The sequence below is a fragment of the Ictalurus furcatus genome, chromosome 6 (assembly GCF_023375685.1).
Source record: "Ictalurus furcatus strain D&B chromosome 6, Billie_1.0, whole genome shotgun sequence".
Lineage (NCBI taxonomy): Eukaryota > Metazoa > Chordata > Actinopteri > Siluriformes > Ictaluridae > Ictalurus > Ictalurus furcatus.
The window spans coordinates 13,149,357-13,170,579 of record NC_071260.1 but is presented as its reverse complement, the minus strand read 5'-3'; the positions used below and the strand labels follow the sequence as shown (position 1 = coordinate 13,170,579).

Sequence of the window (21,223 nt, the reverse complement as noted above, 5' to 3'; positions counted from 1 at the left end):
TTTACCCAGCTGTTGGGTTAAAAATAACCCAATTTGGGCTGTTTTTAACCCAGTGTTTTTTAGAGTGTACATGTATAACTGTAGTTCTGTCACAAATTGAGCATGTGATGTAATATTTGCAATAAATACCATGATTGTGTCCATCTTTCCCTGGAACCTTCTGCCCCCAAGTTTCTATCAGATTAGTGTTGGTTATTGCTGGTAACACAGGGGCACTCTGGAATAATCTAGCAAGCAAATTCACGCAAAAGCAAACTTATCTCTAAGGCATAACGTTCCCCTACTCTTCTCACTGAGGTGATAATCAGGAAAAAAGTAGTCATTAGAGACTGCACATATTAGATCAGGCATCTTGCACGGGCTGATAAGGAGAGTCTTTAGGGGACTCCAGCACAATGAGTGAGATACCACACAATGGACTGTTGGGAGAACATGGTGGATGAAGGCACTTTGCTCCATTTAGAAAGTTGTGATATGTTTTTGTGCCACCAGCAAAATGCCATCCACAGTTCTGTGAAATAGATTAGACAGCAGGGCATTGGAAAATACTCTGAACAAACAAAACAGCAGGAGAACCCGATGAGGGATAAATGGAGGGAAATCAGCCTTAACATTGTGAGCATTGTGAGAATCCAGCTCAGTAGTAATGGCCATAGTATGGTGAGGGAGGATCAATCAACATAAGTTAGTTGTGTATTATTAAAGGGGACGAATACTTTAGGGAGAACCTGGCAGGGAGAGTCAGGGATGTATACCACCTTTCAGCAACAACACAGATCAAGTTCATAGATATAACTAGCAAAAAGCTCAATAAGGCTCTCAATGCTACTGAAGCAAAGCCAATTTGATGGTGGTTCCTATGGCATATCTCACTTTGTGACTTTGCTGAAGGTCTTGGCATGTGGGAACTAATGCACAAGAAGGTATCCAGGTGATATTCATTGCCCCTGACCATGCCTGTGGGTGTGTGTGGGTGTGGGGTGATATTGGCGGAGTGGGGAGTGGGAGGTCATGACACTTCACAAGGGCCTTAAAAAGTATTCAATTTGATTTTTTAAATTTAAGGCCATAAAAAGTCTTAATTATTTTTTTTACTTATGAGAGGTCTTAAATTTTAGATGACAGTTTGACTTTTTTGATTTTGCATCTACTACACTGGGCCAGATTATCCAATGGGCATCATGGGCACGGGCCCTGGGGCCCATACGCACTTGGAGCCCAAGCGAAAGGAAGAATTTTTTTATTAATTAATTTATTTATTTATTTATTTATTTACATTGCCTAAGACAGCAGGCAATGTGTGTTTGGGCCACACAAGATTAGAAAAAAAGTGCTCCATTTACCGTCTACAGTGGTGTAGTCTGTAGGGAAGGTGGCGCCTGAAAATAGCCTTTAATGTGTTCCACCCGAGTTGAACTCGCTCTTCTCCCTTTTTCACCACATATAAGATCGGAAAGACATTTATTTTCAATAAAAATGAAGAAATATTTTAAAAGTGGAAATAAAGTGCCTAACAACTGTTTAATAATCAAGTGTTTATCGGTTAGGGGTAGGTGTAGGGAGTTCTTTATTATCCCAATAAGGTGGCATGCATTTAATATACATTTACATTTATTCATTTAGCAGATACTTTTATCCAAAGTGACTTACAAATGAGGAAATACAAGCAAAACGATATATCAAGCAGAGAACGATACAAGTAGTGCTACCATACAAGATCTTTTAACTGAGTTCTAGAAAAGCAAAGTATACAGAGTAGAGGTGTAAGAGTCAGAGTAAGGTTTTTTTTTTAATGAATTAATAATTTTTTGTACAATAATGTGGGGTTGGCATTTTATGAGTTGGTTAGGTGTTCACAGAAAAGGTGGGTCTTTAGCTGTTTTTTGAAGATATTAACAGATTCTGCGGTCCGGATTGAGGTTGGAAGTTCATTCCACCTCTGAGGAACAGTTAGTGTGAAGGTTCTGGAAAGGGACCTTGAGCCACGCTGAGTAGGTATTACTAAGTGTCAGACGCTAATCGATCGCAGATTGCGTGAGGGAACGTAAGCCTTCAGGAGAGAGTTGAGGTAGGAGGGTGCTGTTCCAGACAAGGTCTTGTACGTGAGCATCAAGGTCTTGCGTTTGATACGGGCGGCTACGGGAAGCCAGTGGAGGGAGATGAAGAGGGGTGTAACATGGGTCCTTTTGAGCTGGTTGAAGATGAGGCGTGCTGCTGCATTCTGAATCATTTGAAGGGGTTTGATGGAGCTGGCTGGGAGGCCTGAGAGTAGTGAGTTGCAGTAGTCCAGTTTTGAGATAAGAGCCTGGACTAGTATCTGTGTAGCCTGTTCGATGAGGAAGGGTGGGATTTTCTTGATGTTGTACAGGATGAACCTACAGGACCGTGCAGTTGTTGAGATGTGATCTGTAAAGGTCAAGCTGTCATCAAGAATCACCCCAAGGTTCCTGGCTGTCCTGGTTGGCTTGAGTGTGGTTGAGCTGAGCTGTACAGTGAGATTGTGGTTGATTGAGGGACAGGCTGGGATGACGAGAAGCTCGGATTTTGCCAAGTTGAGCTTAAGGTTGTGTTCCCTCATCCAGAACGAGATGTCAGACAGGCAAGCAGAGATTCAAAATATGAACAAGTTATGTTCAAAAAAAATTTTTTAGGTTGAGCTCTCAAAAAATGAGCTTTCTGTAAGATTTTGTTTGGGCGCAGCACCAGACTTATCCACTAGATGACATCCAGGCTCCATTTGTGACCACATAAGGACTCTTCCATTTCCACATACAGTTGCAATCAAAATTTTTCAACCCCCATTGCAAATCAGGTTTATTGTCAAAATGTACAGACTTTCAGCTGTTTGCAATGAACAAATCAAACAAAAGAAATTGAAATACCTCTGCCTCTGGATGGAGCTCAAATCTTCTTTAATTCCAGACTGCTGGGACTACGGCTGCTCTTAACACCATACAGACTTCATATAAATCCATAATGAACTTTTTCACAATATCTGTTGTTACCCAGATGAGGATGGGTTCCCTTCTGAGTCGGGTTCCTCTCAAGGTTTCTTCCTCTTAAAACATCTTAGGGAGTTTTTCCTTGCCACCGTCGCCACTCAGTGGCTTGCTCAGTTGGGATAAATTCGCACCTTTAATATCTGTATACCATGTTGATATTTCTGTAAAGCTGCTTTGAGACAATGTCTATTGTAAAAAGCGCTATACAAATAAAATTGAATTGAATTGAATTGAAATACTTGGGGCAGTGGTTAAAGGCTCTGGGTTACTGCTCAAAAGGTTAGGAGTTCAAGCCCCACCACTGTTGAGCCCTTGAGCAAGGCCCTTAACCCTCAATTGCTCAGTTGTATAAATGAAATAAATGTAAATTGCTCTGGATAAGGGCATCTGCCAAATGCCATGAATGTAAATGTAAATAGTTCAACATAACAAATACTTCAAGTGGTTTCCCCAAATTCAACTGAAAATGCAACTAATAATGATAAGTGCCTCATCTAGAAGTTTGTACAGGATAAGCAGATGTCAAGTCTAACAGCTGGTAAATAATACTTAGGAATAAAAAATTAGTTGACAATTCAAAGTACATTTTATTTCTTATAAGCTCTATTGTATTGGCCTATTTTAATAGTCCATGTACAATGCAGGTAATTCATTATACCTCATTGAAGTTTAAGGCAAAATGAGCAGGATTTGTAATTTCCGGTGTTTAAGATAACATTCAAAACTGGCCCTTCCTCTTTTGTGCACCTGGTCTCTACATTTTCACACCCTATGTGATCTTATTGGCTGGGGGTAACAGACACACTATATAAAAACATTCAGAAAACATCTAGAACTCAGCAAAATAAGAAAATACAGGCAGAGGGCAGAGTTTCTAGAGATACAGACACCACACACACTTCTAGTCGGTCATGATTGAGAGAGATTGTTTTTGTATAAGTCTGTACATTGTATTTTTGGAAAGTCCTACTCATTCTTCAAGGACTTCAGTCCCACAAAACCAAACTCCAGAGTTGACATGTTTTTGCATCAGCACATGAGCACCTCATCACTTTAGCTCTGGGTTTTTGTGAAAAAGCTGCTGATTCTCTCCCATGGCCAAGCAGCTGTTGAACATGGGTTTTCAGTCAACAAACAGGTGGAAACATGTAACATGGATGAAGACACAGTTGTTCCCAAAGACTTATCTGTGACCACATGAGAGTGCATGGTGGAGTGACCCATGTACCTCTTACAAAAGAGTTACTAAACTACTGTGCAACTGTACAGACCAGGTACAGAATGCACCTGGATGAGGAAAAAAGGAAAAAGACAAAGGATGAGAAGATCACCAAAAGAAAAATGGCTGAAGATGAACTTGAAGTTCTATGGAAGAAAAGAAAAACCATCCACAGTTTATGTGAGACTCTAGAAAAAGATGTAGAAAAAGCTGAGAGTACAACAGGGACAAAGATGGCTGAACTGATTACAAAGTCTAACACACCGAGAAGACGCTGCAAGGAGAAGAGAGAGGAGCTACATGACTTGGTTAAGGAAATTGAGAGAAAGGCTTCTGAGCTACGAGAAATATAATGCTGATATGAATCTGTTTTGATGTTATTAACTGTATTGAATAAAAATGGGTACATATGTTAAACCTGTGTTAATGGCTGTTTGTTCAGCTCTGCAGAAATTTTGAAAATTTTTATTTGTTTGGGTCTTAAAAAGGTCTTAAAAAGTCTTACATTTGATTTTACAACGTGTGCAGCAACCCTGCAAGGTACAAGAGGAATACACACACTATTACAAATTCAGAACCATTCAGAACCTAAAAACACAGGGTTTCCCATTCAGAAAAGGTTCTGAATTTGGAGAGCCCTATTTGGAGAGCAATAACTGTTTACTATCCAAACAGCCATAGAGAAAACCTTTTTTTTTTTTTTTTTTCAAAGAATGTAGGAACCTCAAACTATAGAAAAGTATTGCAAGGATGAGAATCTGTGATGCACAAGTGGGGAAAGAGAGCAGAGTCACAGAGTGGTCACATCCCTTAACCATGCTGCTGTAGGTACTGATGGATCTGTATTTCAGGTCAGTTTGTGACAAACCTTTATTTTTGTATCATATACTTAACTTGTGTTTGCTTCGAACGTCTATGAACTCATACTTCTTGTTCCACCATGAGGCTGACACACCACAGGACTTCTTTTGGAAAACATCTTGTAAAAGTCTTACAGAAACATAGGTCTATTGCTCAAGTGTAATGGACAGATGAAGATTTAATGATTTTGCTCTGCTTAGTCAGAAAGAATGACATGTACAGTAAATGACAACTCACTTCCTCTCTAAAGGCTCTCTCCCTCTTCTTTCCCTTCTCTTTTCTGTAACTGCTTCTCTAGAACTTTCTGTTACAATGCTTGGTGCAAACTTCACTTCTGTCTCAGAATAAACTCTGATTTATGACTTCAATTTAAGTCTCATGCCTCTATGCCTTATGTTTGACACTAGTTTTGACCTCAACTAATCTGACAAAATGAAAGGATATTACAAATAGTTACATTGAATAGAACTTCAAACCAACAAATAATACATATACCTAAAGATAATAATGAAAAACACTATACCTAACACTATGAAAACACTGACACTAAATCTAGCTAATAAAAAGCAGAAAATAAATGACCACTGTATAAACGAAGAAGATAGAGTAGTAGCATTATCTTCACAAACCATCACTAATAAGCAGCAAAAGGAAGTGGTGCATGTTTATATTCTGTACTAGGAGCTGTGGTTGTTTTAAGAGCCAAGCCTCAGAGCCAAGGCATGCAGCTACTTCAGTCAAACACTTGAAAGGTCACCACCCTCTTATATAGAAAGGGGTAAATAGTAATGGTAAATTCCTCCTGTAAATCCCTCCTGTTGTGTCACAAATTGGGGCAGAGCTACAGGCTCAAATAAACTGATTTTTCCACCTGTAGAGAGAGTGCAAGTCTTGATTTGATCATTTATTGGCTTGCGGTATGCTTTAAGCCTGCCTCCACCTAGGGTCACTAATAGAAATTATGCTGGTTGAATGAAACAAAGGGTTAGAGCAGGGGTGTCAAACTCATTTTAAGAAACAACCCACATTACACTTAGTCCAATGTCAGGAGGACTGGACAAAACAAATTGTTTAGTGACCGATAATATCAGCATAAATGTGTTCATTTACTGTGTGTATTATCTTTTCATTTATCAACTTTTATATGAGCGTTACTGTACATTCTCAATCCACAACCAGATTGAATGTGTATTCCCTATAAAGCATACAAACAAACTCCAAATTATTACCAAGAAAATAAATTTTCCAAATTATGGTTTTATCTTATGGTGTCTTGCATACTAAGTGTGCACCTTCCTTGACCTTTTCTGCATTTTGCAGTGTTACAACCTCAACTACCATGGACCTAATTGGGATTATATATGAAACGGACTTAATTTTGAAAAAAAAAAAAAAAAAGCCATTAATTAGGATTCTATGTCCATTTTTTTAGCTTGTTAATGAAGAATTACATACAGTATCTTTAGCATATTTTGTCAGTAACTGAGTTTATGACTCATTTTTGATCATGACTCATGATTTCTTGCTCTATTTTGCCCTCTAGTGGAATAACAGAGACTAGCTATCAAACCTTTCAGTTCAATTCACAAAATGAATTAAAATAAAAATACGGATTATAAATTCATTTGGTAAAGCAGGTTAGAAGCAGCAGGATGTGGGTATGACACCACTGATTTAGAGGGTGATGTTCGAGCACAACTGTCAATTCATATTAAACCAGTCTCTTTAATCTCTCATAGACATTAGCAAATAATTTGACTGGTGCAAAAAAATTAAATAAAAAATGAGCTAACTTTTCATTTATAATGATATTCTTGCAAGGATGCAATAATCAATGAAAAAATGAGCAATACAAATACAATGATTGGCCATAACATTAAAATCACCTGATTAATATTGCGTAGGTCCCCTTTGTGCTGCCAAAACAGCACTGATCCATCAAGGCGTGGACTGCACAAGACCTCTGAAGGTGTGCTGTGGTATCTGGCACCAAGATGTTAGCAGCAGATCCTGTAAGCAAGTCCTGTAAGTTGCAAGGTGGGGCCTCCATGTACCAGACTTGTACGTCCAGTACATCCCACAGATGCTCGATCGGATAGAGCCAACACCTTGAACACTTTGTCATGTTCCTCAAACCATTCCTGATCAATCTTTGCAGTGTAGCAGGACACATTATCCTGCTGAAAGAGCCCACTGCCATTAGTGTATACTGTTGCCATAAAGGGGTGTACTTGGTCTGCAACATTGTTTAGGTAGGTGGTAGGTGTTACTTTAAAATAACATCTATATGACTTGCAGGACCAAGGTTTCCCAGCAGAACACTGCCCAGAGCATCACATTGCCTCACCCGGCTTGCTTTCTTCCCATAGCACATCCTGGACCACTTTTGGTAGGTACAAACCAGTGCAAACCAGGAGCACCCAACAAGACCTGCCATTTTGGAGACCCAGTCGTCTAGCCCAGTGGTTTTCAAAGTGGGGGCCGCCAGGGGGCCTCAACAATTTGGCCAGGCTTGACAAACTGTTTGTGTGTGTGTGTGTGTGTGTGGTTGTCTGAGAGTGAGAATTTAGTTTTCACACCAAATTTCGTCGCAATCTTCGCTCCCTTTCCCCTCACATTTCTCCTCCATTGTCACAACCTTACTTCCCTCTGATAGCCACCTCTCTTCACTTGACTTAAACACCACAATTGACATGCTATGTTCCACCCTAACATCTTCTCTTGACAGCATCTGCCCCCTAACCTCCAGACCTGCTCGCACATCACCCTCCAGCCCTTGGCTCTCAGAAGCTCTGCATAACAACCCGGCCAAACTAAGAGCATCTGAAAGGACATGGCGCAAATCTAACAACCCAACTGACCTAACCAATTACCAGACACTTCTCTCCTCTTTTTCCAATAGCATCTCCATTGCTACAGCCACATACTTTCAAGAGAAGATTGGTAGTTCTCCCAACACCCGCACTCTCTTCAAAACCTTTTCCTCTCTTCTCTGTCCCCCTCCTCCGCCTTCCCCTACCTCTCTCACTGCAGATGACTTTGCCACTTTCTTTTGCAACAAGGTTACATCAATCAGGAACCAGTTCTCAACCCCAGACATGTATAGACCGGCTCCTCCTCCATGTAACTCCCAACTGATTTCCTTCTCTCCCCTCTCAGAGACTGATGTCTCTAAACTCCTCCTCTCTAGCCATCCCACAACCTGTCCTCTTGACCCTATCCCTTCTCACCTTCTTCAGTCTATCTCTCCCACACTATTACCTGCACTCACACACATCTTTAACACATCCCTCTCTACTGGCACATACCCTACCTCATTTAAGCAGGCCCGGGTTACCCCACTGCTTAAAAAACCATCACTTAACCCTGCTGTAGTTGACAGCTACAGACCTGGACACCAAGCAGTCTGGCTTCAAGAGCAATCACTCCATGGAGACTGCTCTGCTTTCCGTCACTGAAGCCTTATGACTAGCTAGAGCAACCTCTAGATCATCTGTCCTCATCCTACTTGACCTCTCTGCTGCTTTTGACACTGTGAACCATCAGATCTTCCTTCAACTCTCTCCACCCTGGGCATCACTGGAACGGTTCTGCACTGGGTGGAATCCTATCTCTCTGACCGATCCTTCAAGGTATCATGGAGGGGAGGTATTTCTGAAACTCAGCAACTCACAACTGGTGTTCCACAGGGGTCAGTTCTGGGTCCACTCCTCTTTTCTATCTACACTACATCTCTAGGGTAGGTGATTGAGTCTCATGGCTTCTCATATCATTGCTATGCTGATGACACCCAACTCTATTTGTCCTTCCAGCCTGACGATCCATCCGTCTCTGCACGCATCTCTGATTTGCCTGTCAGACATCTCGGTCTGGATGAGGGAACATCGTCTTAAGCTCAACTTGGCAAAATCCGAGCTTCTCGTCATCCCAGCCTGTCCCTCAGTCAACCACAACCTCACTGTACAGCTCAGCTCAACCACACTCAAGCCAACCAGGACGGCCAGGAACCTTGGGGTGATTCTCAATGACAGCTTGACCTTTACAGACCACATCTCAACAACTTCACGGTCCTGTAGGTTCATCCTGTACAACATCAAGAAAATCCGACCTTACCTCATCGAACAGGCTTCACAGATACTAGTCCAGGCTCTTGTTATCTCAAAACTGGACTACTGCAATTCACTACTTTCGGGCCTCCCAGCCAGCTCCATCAAACCCCTTCAGATGATTCAGAATGCTGCAGCACGCCTCGTCTTCAACCAGCCCAAGAGAACCCATGTCGCACCCCTCTTCATCTCCATCCACTGGCTTCCTGTAGCTGCCTGCATCAAATTCAAGGGCTTGACATGCTATAAAATTGACATGCTTGAAATGACATGATATACAGTGAGGGAAAAAAGTATTTGATCCCCTGCTGATTTTGTACGTTTGCCCACTGACAAAGAAATGATCAGTCTATAATTTTAATGGTAGTTGTATTTGAACAGTGAGAGACAGAATAACAACAAAAAAATCCAGAAAAACGCATGTCAAAAATTTTATAAATTAATTTGCATTTTAATGAGGGAAAAAAGTATTTGACCCCCTCTCAATCAGAAAGATTTCTGGCTCCCAGGTGTCTTTTATACAGGTAACGAGCTGAGATTAGGAGCACACTCTTAAAGGGAGTGCTCCTAATATCAGTTTGTTACCTGTATAAAAGACACCTGTCCACAGAAGCAATCAATCAGTCATATTCCAAACTCTCCACCATGGCCAAGACCAAAGAGCTCTCCAAGGATGTCAGGGACAAGATTGTAGACCTACACAAGTCTGGAATGGGCTACAAGACCATTGCCAAGCAGCTTGGTGAGAAGGGGACAACAGTTGGTGCGATTATTCGCAAATGGAAGAAGCACAAAAGAACTGTCAATCTCCCTCGGCCTGGGGCTCCATGCAAGATCTCACCTCGTGGAGTTACATTGATCATGAGAACAGTGAGGAATCAGCCCAGAACTACACGGGAGGATCTTGTCAATGATCTCAAGGCAGCTGGGACCATAGTCACCAAGAAAACAATTGGTAACACACTACGCCGTGAAGGACTGAAATCCTGCAGCGCGCGCAAGGTCCGCTGCTCAAGAAAACACATATACATCCCTGTCTGAAGTTTGCCAATGAACATCTGAATGATTCTGAGGACAACTGGGTGAAAGCGTTGAGGTCAGATGAGACCAAAATGGAGCTCTTTGGCATCAACTCAACTCGCCGTGTTTGGAGGAGGAGGAATGCTGCCTATGACCCCTGGAACACCATCCCCACCGTCAAACATGGAGGTGGAAACATTATGCTTTGGGGTTTTTTTTCTGCTAAGGGGACAGGACAACTTCACCGCATCAAAAGGACGATGGACGGGGCCATGTACCGTCAAATCTTGGGTGAAAACCTCCTTCCCTCAGACAGGGCATTGAAAATGGGTCGTGGATGGATATTCCAGCATGACAATGACCCAAAACACATGGCCAAGGCAACAAAGGAGTGGCTCAAGAAGAAGCACATTAAGGTCCTGGAGTGACCTAGGCAGTCTCCAGACCTTAATCCCATAGAAAATCTGTGGAGAGAGCTGAAGGTTCGAGTTGCCAAACGTCAGCCTCGAAACCTTAATGATTTGGAGAAGATCTGCAAAGAGGAGTGGGACAAAATCCCTCCTGAGATGTGTGCAAACCTGGTGGACAACGACAAGAAACGTCTGACCTCTGTGATTGCCAACAAGGGTTTTTAAACCAAGTACTAAGTCATGTTTTGCAGAGGGGTCAAATACTTATTTCCCTCATTAAAATGCAAATCAATTTATAACATTTTTGATGTGCGTTTTTCTGGATTTTTTTGTTGTTATTCTGTCTCTCACTGTTCAAATAAATCTACCATTAAAGTTATAGACTGATCATTTCTTTGTCAGTGGGTAAACATACAAAATCAGCAGGGGATCAAATACTTTTTTCCCTCACTGTACTTCATTAACGTACAGCTTCAAGTTCAAGGCCTTGATGCTCACGTACAAGACCTTGTCAGGAACGGCACCCTCCTACCTCAACTCTCTCCTGAAGGCCTACGTTCCCTCTCGCAATCTGCGATCGATTAGCGACCGACGCTTAGTAGTTCCTACTCAGCGTGGCTCAAGGTCCCTTTCCAGAACCTTCACACTAACTGTTCCTCAGAGGTGGAATGAACTTCCAACCTCAATCCGGACCGCAGAATCTCTCACCATCTTCAAAAAAAACAGCTAAAGACCCACCTCTTCCGTGAACACCTAACCAACTCATAAAACAAAAAAAAAAATTTGCACTTACACCTCTACTCTGTGCACTTTGCTTCTTCTGCAACTCAATTAATGGATCTTGTATGGTAGCACTACTTGTATTGTTCTCTGCTTGATATATCGCTTTGCTTGTATTTTTCTCATTTGTAAGTCGCTTTGGATAAAAGCATCTGCTAAGTGAATAAATGTAATGTAAATTGTTGAGGCCCCCGGGCGTCCCCACTTTGAAAACCACTGTGTTAACCTACTGTATGTTTCCAATTGTAATTTCTCTGTCCCTCTGTTGTAAGATGTGTGTGTTCATTATGTTCAATTTACATATTGTTGCTGTTTTTCATGCAGCTGTAACTCATTACTTTGCATTGCTTGTATAACTGTCATTTGCATGTATTCAAATAACAAGTGAAAAAAAAAATTATAATAAAATGTGAAAGTTGGAGGTGGGAGTGGAATAACGGGCGTTTCCGATGCAAAGGGAATACAACCCTTTACTGCTTCTACTGATGGCTTTATGAGTGTAAAATATTTTATGACACCCAATGTGTAAAAGCTGAAACGACAAAACAGTTTGCGACGAACGAGTAAAACATTATCCAAAAGAAAGTAACGTTGTTTTTAAAGAGCAGGAGTTAAACTCTAGAGTAGTTTCTGCAGTGCTGAGGGACGGACTTGGACGCGTGGTAAGAAGAGCACAGAGTGCTACTGACAACACACACACACACACACACACAGAGAGAGAGAGAGAGAGACTGAGAGAGAGACTGAACACTTGGACAGACTATACAAATAACGGTAATTATGAGTTCTTTAAAGTAACAGCAACTCACGACGAACACATAATTGCAGTTTGTTGGATCTGGGGAATGCTAAAACTTGGTCAAATGTCGCATGTCGTGAATTTTATTGTTTTCAAGAAGAGAAAACTAAAACAAGACTCGGTGGAAGAGGTGTTCAGCCGTGCTTTCTGTGCGAAACATTTGTGGTAAAGATAACACTGCGAAGATAAGCAGCCTTTTTGGGGGACATTATTCGTATTTGTATGTGTTTGTTTGTTTGTTTGTTTGTTTGTTTGTTTTGCAGCGGGCTTTAATATTAGACACGGTTACCTCAGCTAAAGTCTGTGTAAAGTTAAACTTCGAGTTGAGATGTAGCCTAAGACAGAAGTCTCAGCTCAAAGACACGGGTAACATCTAAAAATACTCTCTCTAAAGTTACATCCCATTTGGTGGGTTCACTGTAGCAAACGGTCAAAACAGTTGAGTTGAGAATAATAATAATAATAATAATAATAATAATAATAATAATAATAATATGTATGTTTTTGTCACATAGTAATTCCATAGACCGGTATGCTTCCTTGTATACCAGGGTTATATGGTATTAATGCTAGATATCTCACTGTTGAATCGGTCTTTTCTGTAGACACGTTTGGAGTTCACTTTCTGGGTTTGTTTGTTTTCTTTTTTAGATAATAACATGGAGGAGAAACGACCGAAAAATAGACAGAAGTCACCAGTAAGATGTTCCATTTGTCTCACTGTCCTGCTGAAAACAAAACAAGACAATAGAAACCCTCAGAGAATTTGTAATGGTTTTAACGGTTATGATGAGAATTGTATTGGTTTTAAAAGAAACTGTAATGGTCCCTGTGGGTCTCCACTGGTAATTTGTTGCCTTCTGTTGGTGGCATGTTTAGTGGATACCATTAAGGACAATAGTAATGGTTTGCTGATGGTTTGTAATGGTATTTGTAGTGGAAAATATTAGATCGTCTGTGAGGACAGGTGTTACTACTACATGTCAAAAATGGTTCCCAGCAACTCAAGTACATTCAAATACCAGCAACATTTTCCTGACTGCAACAATTAAATGAGTAATGAAGTTGGTCGGGATGTTGTCCCAGTTGAGTGCGACATTGGGCTTGGTGTCAGTTTCAATAAGTGCTATGAAAAGAAATCTTCACTGACTGTTCATGTTGTCTGATATGAATTGTGTCTAATGATGAAGCGTCTTTATGTTCTTTCCTTACGCGCTTACAGAAAATATGTGGGACCAACTACCCACTGAGCATCTCCTTCATCGTAGTCAATGAGTTCTGTGAGAGATTCTCCTATTATGGCATGAAAGGTAATGAAAGAGCACAAACGTCCAGTGGTTTATACAAAACCATGTTATTTCGCTTTTACTATATGTTGTGCACGTAACATGAAATATTTTTGACATACAAAGGTACCATGACTTTCTTTTCTTCATAAAGCGGTGCTCACACTTTACTTCATCCATTACCTCCACTGGAGCAAGAACCTCTCCACTGCTATATACCACGCATTCTCTGGCCTATGCTACTTTACTCCTGTATTAGGGGCCATCATAGCAGACTCATGGCTGGGGAAGTTCAAGTAAGTTATAATGGCTACAATGCTCTTTTGCCTGGAACAATTCACTGTAAGAGAAAGCTGGGTTAAACCTGATAAGTATTGAAAATTTCTCTCTGTGCTGTGTTCACAGAACCATCATCTATCTGTCAATCGTGTATGTCATTGGTCATGTAATAAAGTCTATTGGTGCGATACCAGATGTAGGGGACAGCAGTTTACACATGTAAGTGTTTCGCTTGTGTGCATTCATAGTATTTGAGCTATGCATTTCCATGTGTGAGTGGTGTGTTTGCATTTTTTATGGTACTTTTTGTTTTTATCACAGAGGTCTGTCCATGTTTGGCCTCATCCTCATTGCTTTTGGGACAGGAGGAATCAAACCTTGTGTGTCAGCGTTTGGTGGGGACCAGTTTGAGGAAGAGCATGTGAGATAGTCAAGACATGTTTCACTATAGTCACAGTCATGCTACAGTTATTCAATTTCATTATCACTGAACTTGTTAGCTCACTACAATCACAATCACACGACAGTTAGTCAGTTACATTATTATTGAACTTGTTAGCTCAGTGGTCTGGTAAAGTACTTCTTTCCTAAATCAGATTGCTTTAATAATTGCATTTTCTTTGTGGTTTTCAGACAGATGAGAGAAGAAAGTTTTTCTCTATCTTCTATATGTCAATCAATGCTGGGAGTGTGCTTTCGACCCTCATCACGCCAATTCTAAGAGGTTAATCCTATAATGCTACAGATTTCTGCTGTGTTAAATCCTTACAAACCACGATAATGGTTTGCACTCAAAATGTGCAGTTACATTCCTTACACATAACTGCGGTTATACTGTAAATATAGGTTTAATTTTTTACAACACAGGTGACGTTCAGTGTTTTGGAGGTGATTGCTATGCTCTAGCCTTTGGAGTCCCTGCGGCTTTAATGATCATCGCTCTTGGTGAGTTTAACCACACATTCGGGTTCAGAGCAACTCAAAACTAGTAATGATCACTATTATGTATGTGATATTGCATATAGTTTCTGAGACCAGAAGCACTGCTGTGGAAAAACAGGTCAACACAGGAATCATATAGTATACATTTGCCTGTAACTCTTTGAATTGTAAAAGCTTTTTTTGGCAGTCTGTAAAATGTGCCTGTTAAACAGATCATATTAGTGAGCTTTAAGCTCGGTCAGCATTATGGATACCTTGTGAAAACGATGGCCTCATTACTCGGTCTGTGTAAACAACTTTGCAGAAATATTAAGCTTGTAAGGCAAGAGTGTCACAGTGGTGTTCTACTGTAGAGTGGTTTGGCAGATTTGCCTTCACACAAGCTACTCTAGGAACATTTTATAAACTTTCCAAATTTAAGTGCTGGTGTTTTTCAACGATTTATAGCTTAACTGTAAAAGGCAGCCTATAATGACCAGCTTTAGAGTACAGTAGGTATACTTAAACCAATTCCTGCTCACACATAAACAGTACTATGTACAGTGCATCCGGAAAGTATTCACAGCGCTTCACTTTTCCCACATTTTGTTATGTTACAGCCTTATTCCAAAATGGATTAAATTCATTATTTTCCTCAAAATTCTACAAACAATACCCCATAATGACAACATGAAAGAATTTTGTTTGAAATCTTTGCAAATTTATTAAAAATAAAAAACAAAAAAAGCACATTTACACAAGTATTCACAGCCTTTGGCATGACACTCAATATTGAGCTCAGGTGTTTCCAAATGTGGAAAAAGTGAAGCGCTATGAATAATTTCCGGATGCACTGTACCTCTGATATAGGGGATGGTGACAGCCACTTCTCTGATACTGAGTGTCTGTTGTTTGCCTAGTGGTTTTCATCGCTGGTAGTGGGTTATATAAAAAGTCTCCACCTGAGGGAAATGTCTTGTTGAATGTCTGCAAGTGCATTGGGGTAAGAAATCTCTTTCACACGTTTTCACAGTTTGGCAGATTGATAGTGAAATTGCTATGTACGTCCAGTTAATCACTATTCTGTCGATCAGTTTGCCATACGCAGTCGGTGGAGAAGCAGCAAGAAAAGCCCAAAACGGAATCACTGGCTAGATTGGGCCGAGGGAGAGTATTCGGTATGAATATTTATAAATCTTGGATTTTATTGTGTGCTCTAAATATATAGTGTTGTGAATATTTTATGTCATGTGCCACCAGAAAAGTCTTATTCAGGAGATCAAAATGGTGCTCCGGGTGCTGGTGCTCTACATTCCATTGCCCATGTTCTGGGCACTCTTTGATCAGCAGGTAAAAGATGATCATCTTACAAACTAACATTAACTTGTTTTATTAGCATGGTTCCAAACTTTGGCTTATAGGTTCACTTGTCAAATGTACTTAAGAGATCATTAACAGAGATAACACACTGAATATGTCTTACTTTAAAATGAAATTTAAAATTGAAAAGTTCTTATTTTGTATCAGGGATCTCGCTGGACTCTACAGGCCACTCGGATGAACATGGATTTTGTAAGTCGTCTTCCCATTCTTTATAGAAGTTTTCTAAGGTCATACATATTTCACTGTGTTTCAGTGTGTCATTTCCTGTTTCATAACGTGACTATGTAGCATGGTGTCCCTTTTGTAATTACAAGATTAAAGGGAACTGAGAAGCAAAATTATAAATAGCTTTTTATACTGAGCTTTTTAAACAAAGATTTTTATACTGCTTAATTTTAAATTGTTAGGTGAGGTGTAGTTCCATCCATTAATCTAGATTTTTATGTTTTACAGGGAGGCTTTGTAATAAAGCCTGATCAAATGCAGGTACCCATATGCACAAGTCTTCCCTTGGTCTGGAGTACTATTAAAGCTTAGAGATATAATGATATTACTAAGAAACTATCATAAAAATTTAAGCAACACATTTATTGCTATCTGTTTTATCAGTCATATATATTTTATGATTTTCTGATCATTATGATTATTGAGCTCTGTGAGATGCACCATGTATTGTTTATCTCCTTCCTGATGTTAAGATGCTGAATGCTTTGCTTATTCTCGTGTTCATCCCTATCTTTGATATGGGTGTGTACCCACTCATTGGCCTTTGCCGGATCAACCTCACGTAAGTACAGCCCAAACTGCATATCCATGTAAATGGAAAGTCCCAATAAAATTTTATTTTATGACACATAAAGAAGTTTTTTTTTTTTATTGTCCAGCAAAGTACAAAACAGCATATGCAGTGTCAGTGATTATGAAAGGTGCAGCATTCATTATGTGGTTATTACACAGCAAAACAGTGCAGACCAGACTGTTCTTGTAGAAGACGAATTCCTTAATATAACCACTGTTTTGCATTTTGTATTATTTATTTTAGTACACATTTTGCATTTTCCTCGCAACTATGCTTTTTTGTTATTTTACATATTGTGGTCTCATATGCTGGTTCATTATTATGTTGTTATGTGTGAATTATAAAATGCGCTCTGTGTCTGACATGACACCAGGCCTAAATTTATTTCGCATTTTATTCTGTTTGAACTCCAACACAATTAAGTCTTGCAGTGCCCCAGTTTCAGTGCTCATGCAGTTTCAGTGTTCATGAACATTTATCTGCACTCTTTTATAAATAGTGTTCAGAACATGCAGGTGCAAACATGACACAAACAAAGTCAAATAAATAACCAAATGTTAGACTTCTTGCTTGTGTAACTTCTATATCTTTCTCGTGTGCTCAGGCCTCTAAGGAAAATGGGCGCAGGAATGATCCTTGCTGCACTTGCTTTCTGTGCTGCAACTGTAGTGGAAGTCAATGTCATTGTACGTCTTCAGACACTCTTTATCTATACCACAGTGGTACAAATTTAAACACGTGTTATAGAAATTGTCAGTACTGAACGTGCTGTACACTGTGTTGTCTTTTCTGACAAAGAAAACGGTTGTGGAACCTCCACCAGCCAAAGAGTGTCTGCTACAAGTCCTTAACCTTGTTAATGGAGAGGCTGTGTCTGTAGAAATTACAGGACATAATATTTTCCCTGACAAAATAGAATCATATAAGGTGAGGTCAGCACTCACACGCTATCGATCTCTCTATCTATCTATATCTCTCGCTATCTCTCTCTCTCTTTATCTATCTATCAATCATTAAACTATTTAAAATTTATTTTAAAATCAATTTTTGTAACCCCTACAAAGCAAATAATTAAACCATTGCTGTGTTGTCAGGATCCTATAGAATACACTCGACTTCCACTTGGGGGTGACCACAAAGTCTTACCAGTCAGTGTCTCTCAAAACGGAGAGACTTACCCGTGCCAACTTAACGTCACTGAGCACACTGCCTATAGCCTCATCTTGTATAAGGAGAACAATACTATTAACTGTAAACAGGTGAGTTCAAAAGAGTTTCCTGAATTTCTCTAGGAAGTACTTTTGACAAATGAGAACACAACTGACATCTAAATATATTAAGACGATATCAGGTTCTACTGTAGTGATAGTACATTATCCTCTTTGACATGTTTTCTGTCACTAAAATGAAGGAGAAGGATAATATCATCAAATCTGAGAATGGAGAAGCCTTCCTCAGGTAATGTACAACTTTGAACTGCACGGTTAATCTTCAGTAGAATTATCAGACTTTGCATAGTACAACTTGGATGTTTTTTTGCAATGAACTATAAAAGTGTTACGACTTTTTTTTTTTTTTTCTTTTTTCTTCAGATTCATTAATACCCGCTCAGAGAATATGAACATAACAGTAGGCAGTGTAAATTTCTTTGCACCGAGCAGTTACGGGATCTCTGAAATCTTAAGTGTTGAAAGAGGAAAGTGAGTACTTTATCCTACAATAGATATACTTAATTACAATCATGTAGTAACATCTAGTAATTCATTATCTCTCCTCGAGTTGGAAATATTCTTTTTATGGACTTTTTATGGACTTTCATATCACACTTGATTACAGATTTTTATGCCTGTTCAAGGTCTTGGTTGATGATGCTCATGTGTTTATTTGAACCCTGCAGATACATACGAGTTACCTGCGAATCAGACACAAAGACACATCATATTGATCTGGGGCTTCTTGACTTTGGTGCCACCTACACATTCATTCTCGGCGGGGTAAAGTTGTTTATCTTGGTGTGGTTAATGTTTTACCGTGAACAACATGGGTATATTTGTTTCACAATTTTGTGGACAATTATACAGACTGGAATTTTGGAAAAAGATTTTCCATCATATAAAAAAAAGAAATTAGAGTCAGCTCACAAACATAGAGCTTTTTTTTTTTTTTTTAATCTGCCTGTATGAGATAATGATACAGGAATGGGTACCCAGGCTAAAAAGGGTCAACAGTTGCCTGTTGTTTGTACAGGATACAGAAACAGTAGCAATTCAGAAGATGGAGGATGTACACGCAAACAATGTGCACATTGCCTGGCAGATCCCACAGTATGTCCTCATCACTGCAGGGGAGGTCATGTTCTCCATCACTGGTCTAGAATTCTCATATTCGCAGGTGATTAAGTGAACCACATTTTCATTGTAATGTTCTGTTCGTTTCAGTTGCTCATGCTAAAGCTTGTGCCCTTAGGCTCCAGCCAGTATGAAGTCTGTGCTGCAGGCAGGTTGGCTTCTCACTGTGGCTTTTGGGAATGTCATTGTGCTGATTGTGGCAGAGGGAGCTGGGCTGGAGCAGGTAAGCTCTGCATCATTCTTTTTATGACACCTAGTCTAGCCTTAAGCCACAAGCAGAAGGTAATAAAAACACAATATACATCTAACATGATAGTGAGGTAAATGATTCTCCTTTGCTTAGAATATTTGTGTGGTAGCCTGGGAAAACTCTTGGATGATGTGGCAACAGCCAAAAAGTTTCGCTGAATAATTGTTTTCTGCCTGTAATACGCTTTAAGGAACCATAAATACTATATATTTAACCAAAACAACATGGAAATGTTTTACCTTGATAACCCTTTAATTCTGTTCCTTTTCACTTTTGGGGTAATAAACTTGTGGTTTAGATACATGGAAAAGAGAAACATATTTTCAGAACTAATAGTAGAACTAATAGAATAGTAGAAAATGTCAAAATTTCACCACATGTTTATGTACAAGTCGTCGTCGTGCTGAAAGTCTGACTGGTGTCATCTACAGTGGACAGAGTTTCTGCTCTTTGCTGCACTGTTGGTTGCAGTCAGCATCATCTTCTCCATCATGGCCTATTTCTACACCTATGTGGACCCTGATCAGCTGGCCAAGCTCACCAAAGAAGATAACAACATGGCTGACTTAAAGGAGAAAGAAAAAGAGAATATGGACATGATTGATGTCCCAAAGAGCACAAAGATGTAGCACAAGTAACTTGTTGCTTCTGATGTATAATTTATTACTAAATCAGATGAAGACTAATTATATCAGTCAGGAATTCCTGTTCATTCCATTTTTTGGTAATAGGACCTTTATTTGATCATTATTTGATCCTTTCTACTAATGAATAAAATACGTATCATATTTAAAGCAAGAAATAACTAAATACTAAAAAAAACTGATGGCTGTATTTATGTTTGTGTTTATGCATTTAAGACACCACATGTAATTTAAAGCTGTAGGTTGTACATTATAAAAATAAGATTGATAGCGGAAGATGTATTTTTTGTGTCCGTTGACAGTTTGAAGGTAATGCTATACAAACTGACTTTAAACAATTACAGAGCTGCCAGTTTATTAAAGTTTATTACAGATGTACAGATGAAGAGCTGGGCAGCACTGGGCCTCACAGCTCCAGGGTCCAGGATTTGCTCCTGAGTTCGGGCTACTGTCTGCCTAGTTTTGATTGTGGATTGGCTAACTGAAGTGTGTGTATGTGTGCGTGCATCCTCTAGTATGTAGGGTTGGCGGTTTGATTCCCAGCCCACATGCCGAAGTGTTCTTGGGCAAAACACTGAACCCCCAAGTTGCCCCGATGGCAGGCTAGCACCTTGCATGGTGTGTGTGTGTGTGTGTGTGTGTGTGAGAGAGAGAGAGAGAATGGGTGAGTGAGAAACAGTGTAAAGCGCTTTGTAGAACAGCTAAGGTTAAAAAGCTCTATATAAGTGCAGACCGTTTACTATTCTGTATGAACAGATGCTCCACCCATTGAGAGATTTGTGGATCATGACTGTGAGAAGCACGTACTGAAAATAAAGCAATAATAGATGTAGCTAATAAGCTGGCAACCTGGTGTATATCTGTCAACACCAAATCAGCTGACAACTAATTTGCAAAGACTAATATAAACATCAATGGTTAGACTCCATTTATTTTTGTGATATAAACTGAGTAAATAAAATTCATTTTCAGATTGGTGCTTGGATTTAAGGCTTTGTTTTTCGTCCAATTTCATCTATGTGATAAGTTATACTTTATATATTGTCTTTCCACCGCCCAAGGACACTGTTCCCAGCAGAGAACAGTATGTTATAGCTTTATCTCTGTGAGATGTGA

The 21,223-nt window shown here is 39.7% G+C and overlaps 1 protein-coding gene across 3 annotated transcripts; it reads left to right on the top strand.

Moving 5' to 3' along the window:
- The first annotated feature begins 11,765 nt into the window (after positions 1-11,765).
- slc15a2 (solute carrier family 15 member 2) lies at positions 11,766-21,085 on the top strand. 3 transcript variants are annotated; one of them, XM_053626571.1, is made up of 23 exons: positions 11,766-12,060; positions 12,849-12,895; positions 13,420-13,507; positions 13,638-13,779; positions 13,889-13,981; positions 14,084-14,183; positions 14,396-14,486; positions 14,630-14,707; positions 15,604-15,686; positions 15,778-15,861; positions 15,944-16,033; positions 16,211-16,255; positions 16,520-16,552; positions 16,765-16,853; positions 17,470-17,551; positions 17,664-17,792; positions 17,960-18,124; positions 18,277-18,323; positions 18,458-18,565; positions 18,763-18,859; positions 19,113-19,256; positions 19,332-19,436; positions 19,895-21,085. In XM_053626571.1, exons 2-23 carry the CDS (start codon positions 12,857-12,859, stop codon positions 20,090-20,092), a joined length of 2,130 nt encoding a protein of 709 aa, XP_053482546.1. In that variant the 5' UTR covers positions 11,766-12,060; positions 12,849-12,856; the 3' UTR covers positions 20,093-21,085. The 3 variants fall into 3 exon arrangements, with proteins under 3 accessions (XP_053482546.1, XP_053482545.1, XP_053482547.1); XM_053626570.1 differs by lacking the exon at positions 11,766-12,060 and adding an exon at positions 12,069-12,172; XM_053626572.1 differs by lacking the exon at positions 11,766-12,060 and adding an exon at positions 12,181-12,563.
- Positions 21,086-21,223: the final 138 nt, after the last annotated feature.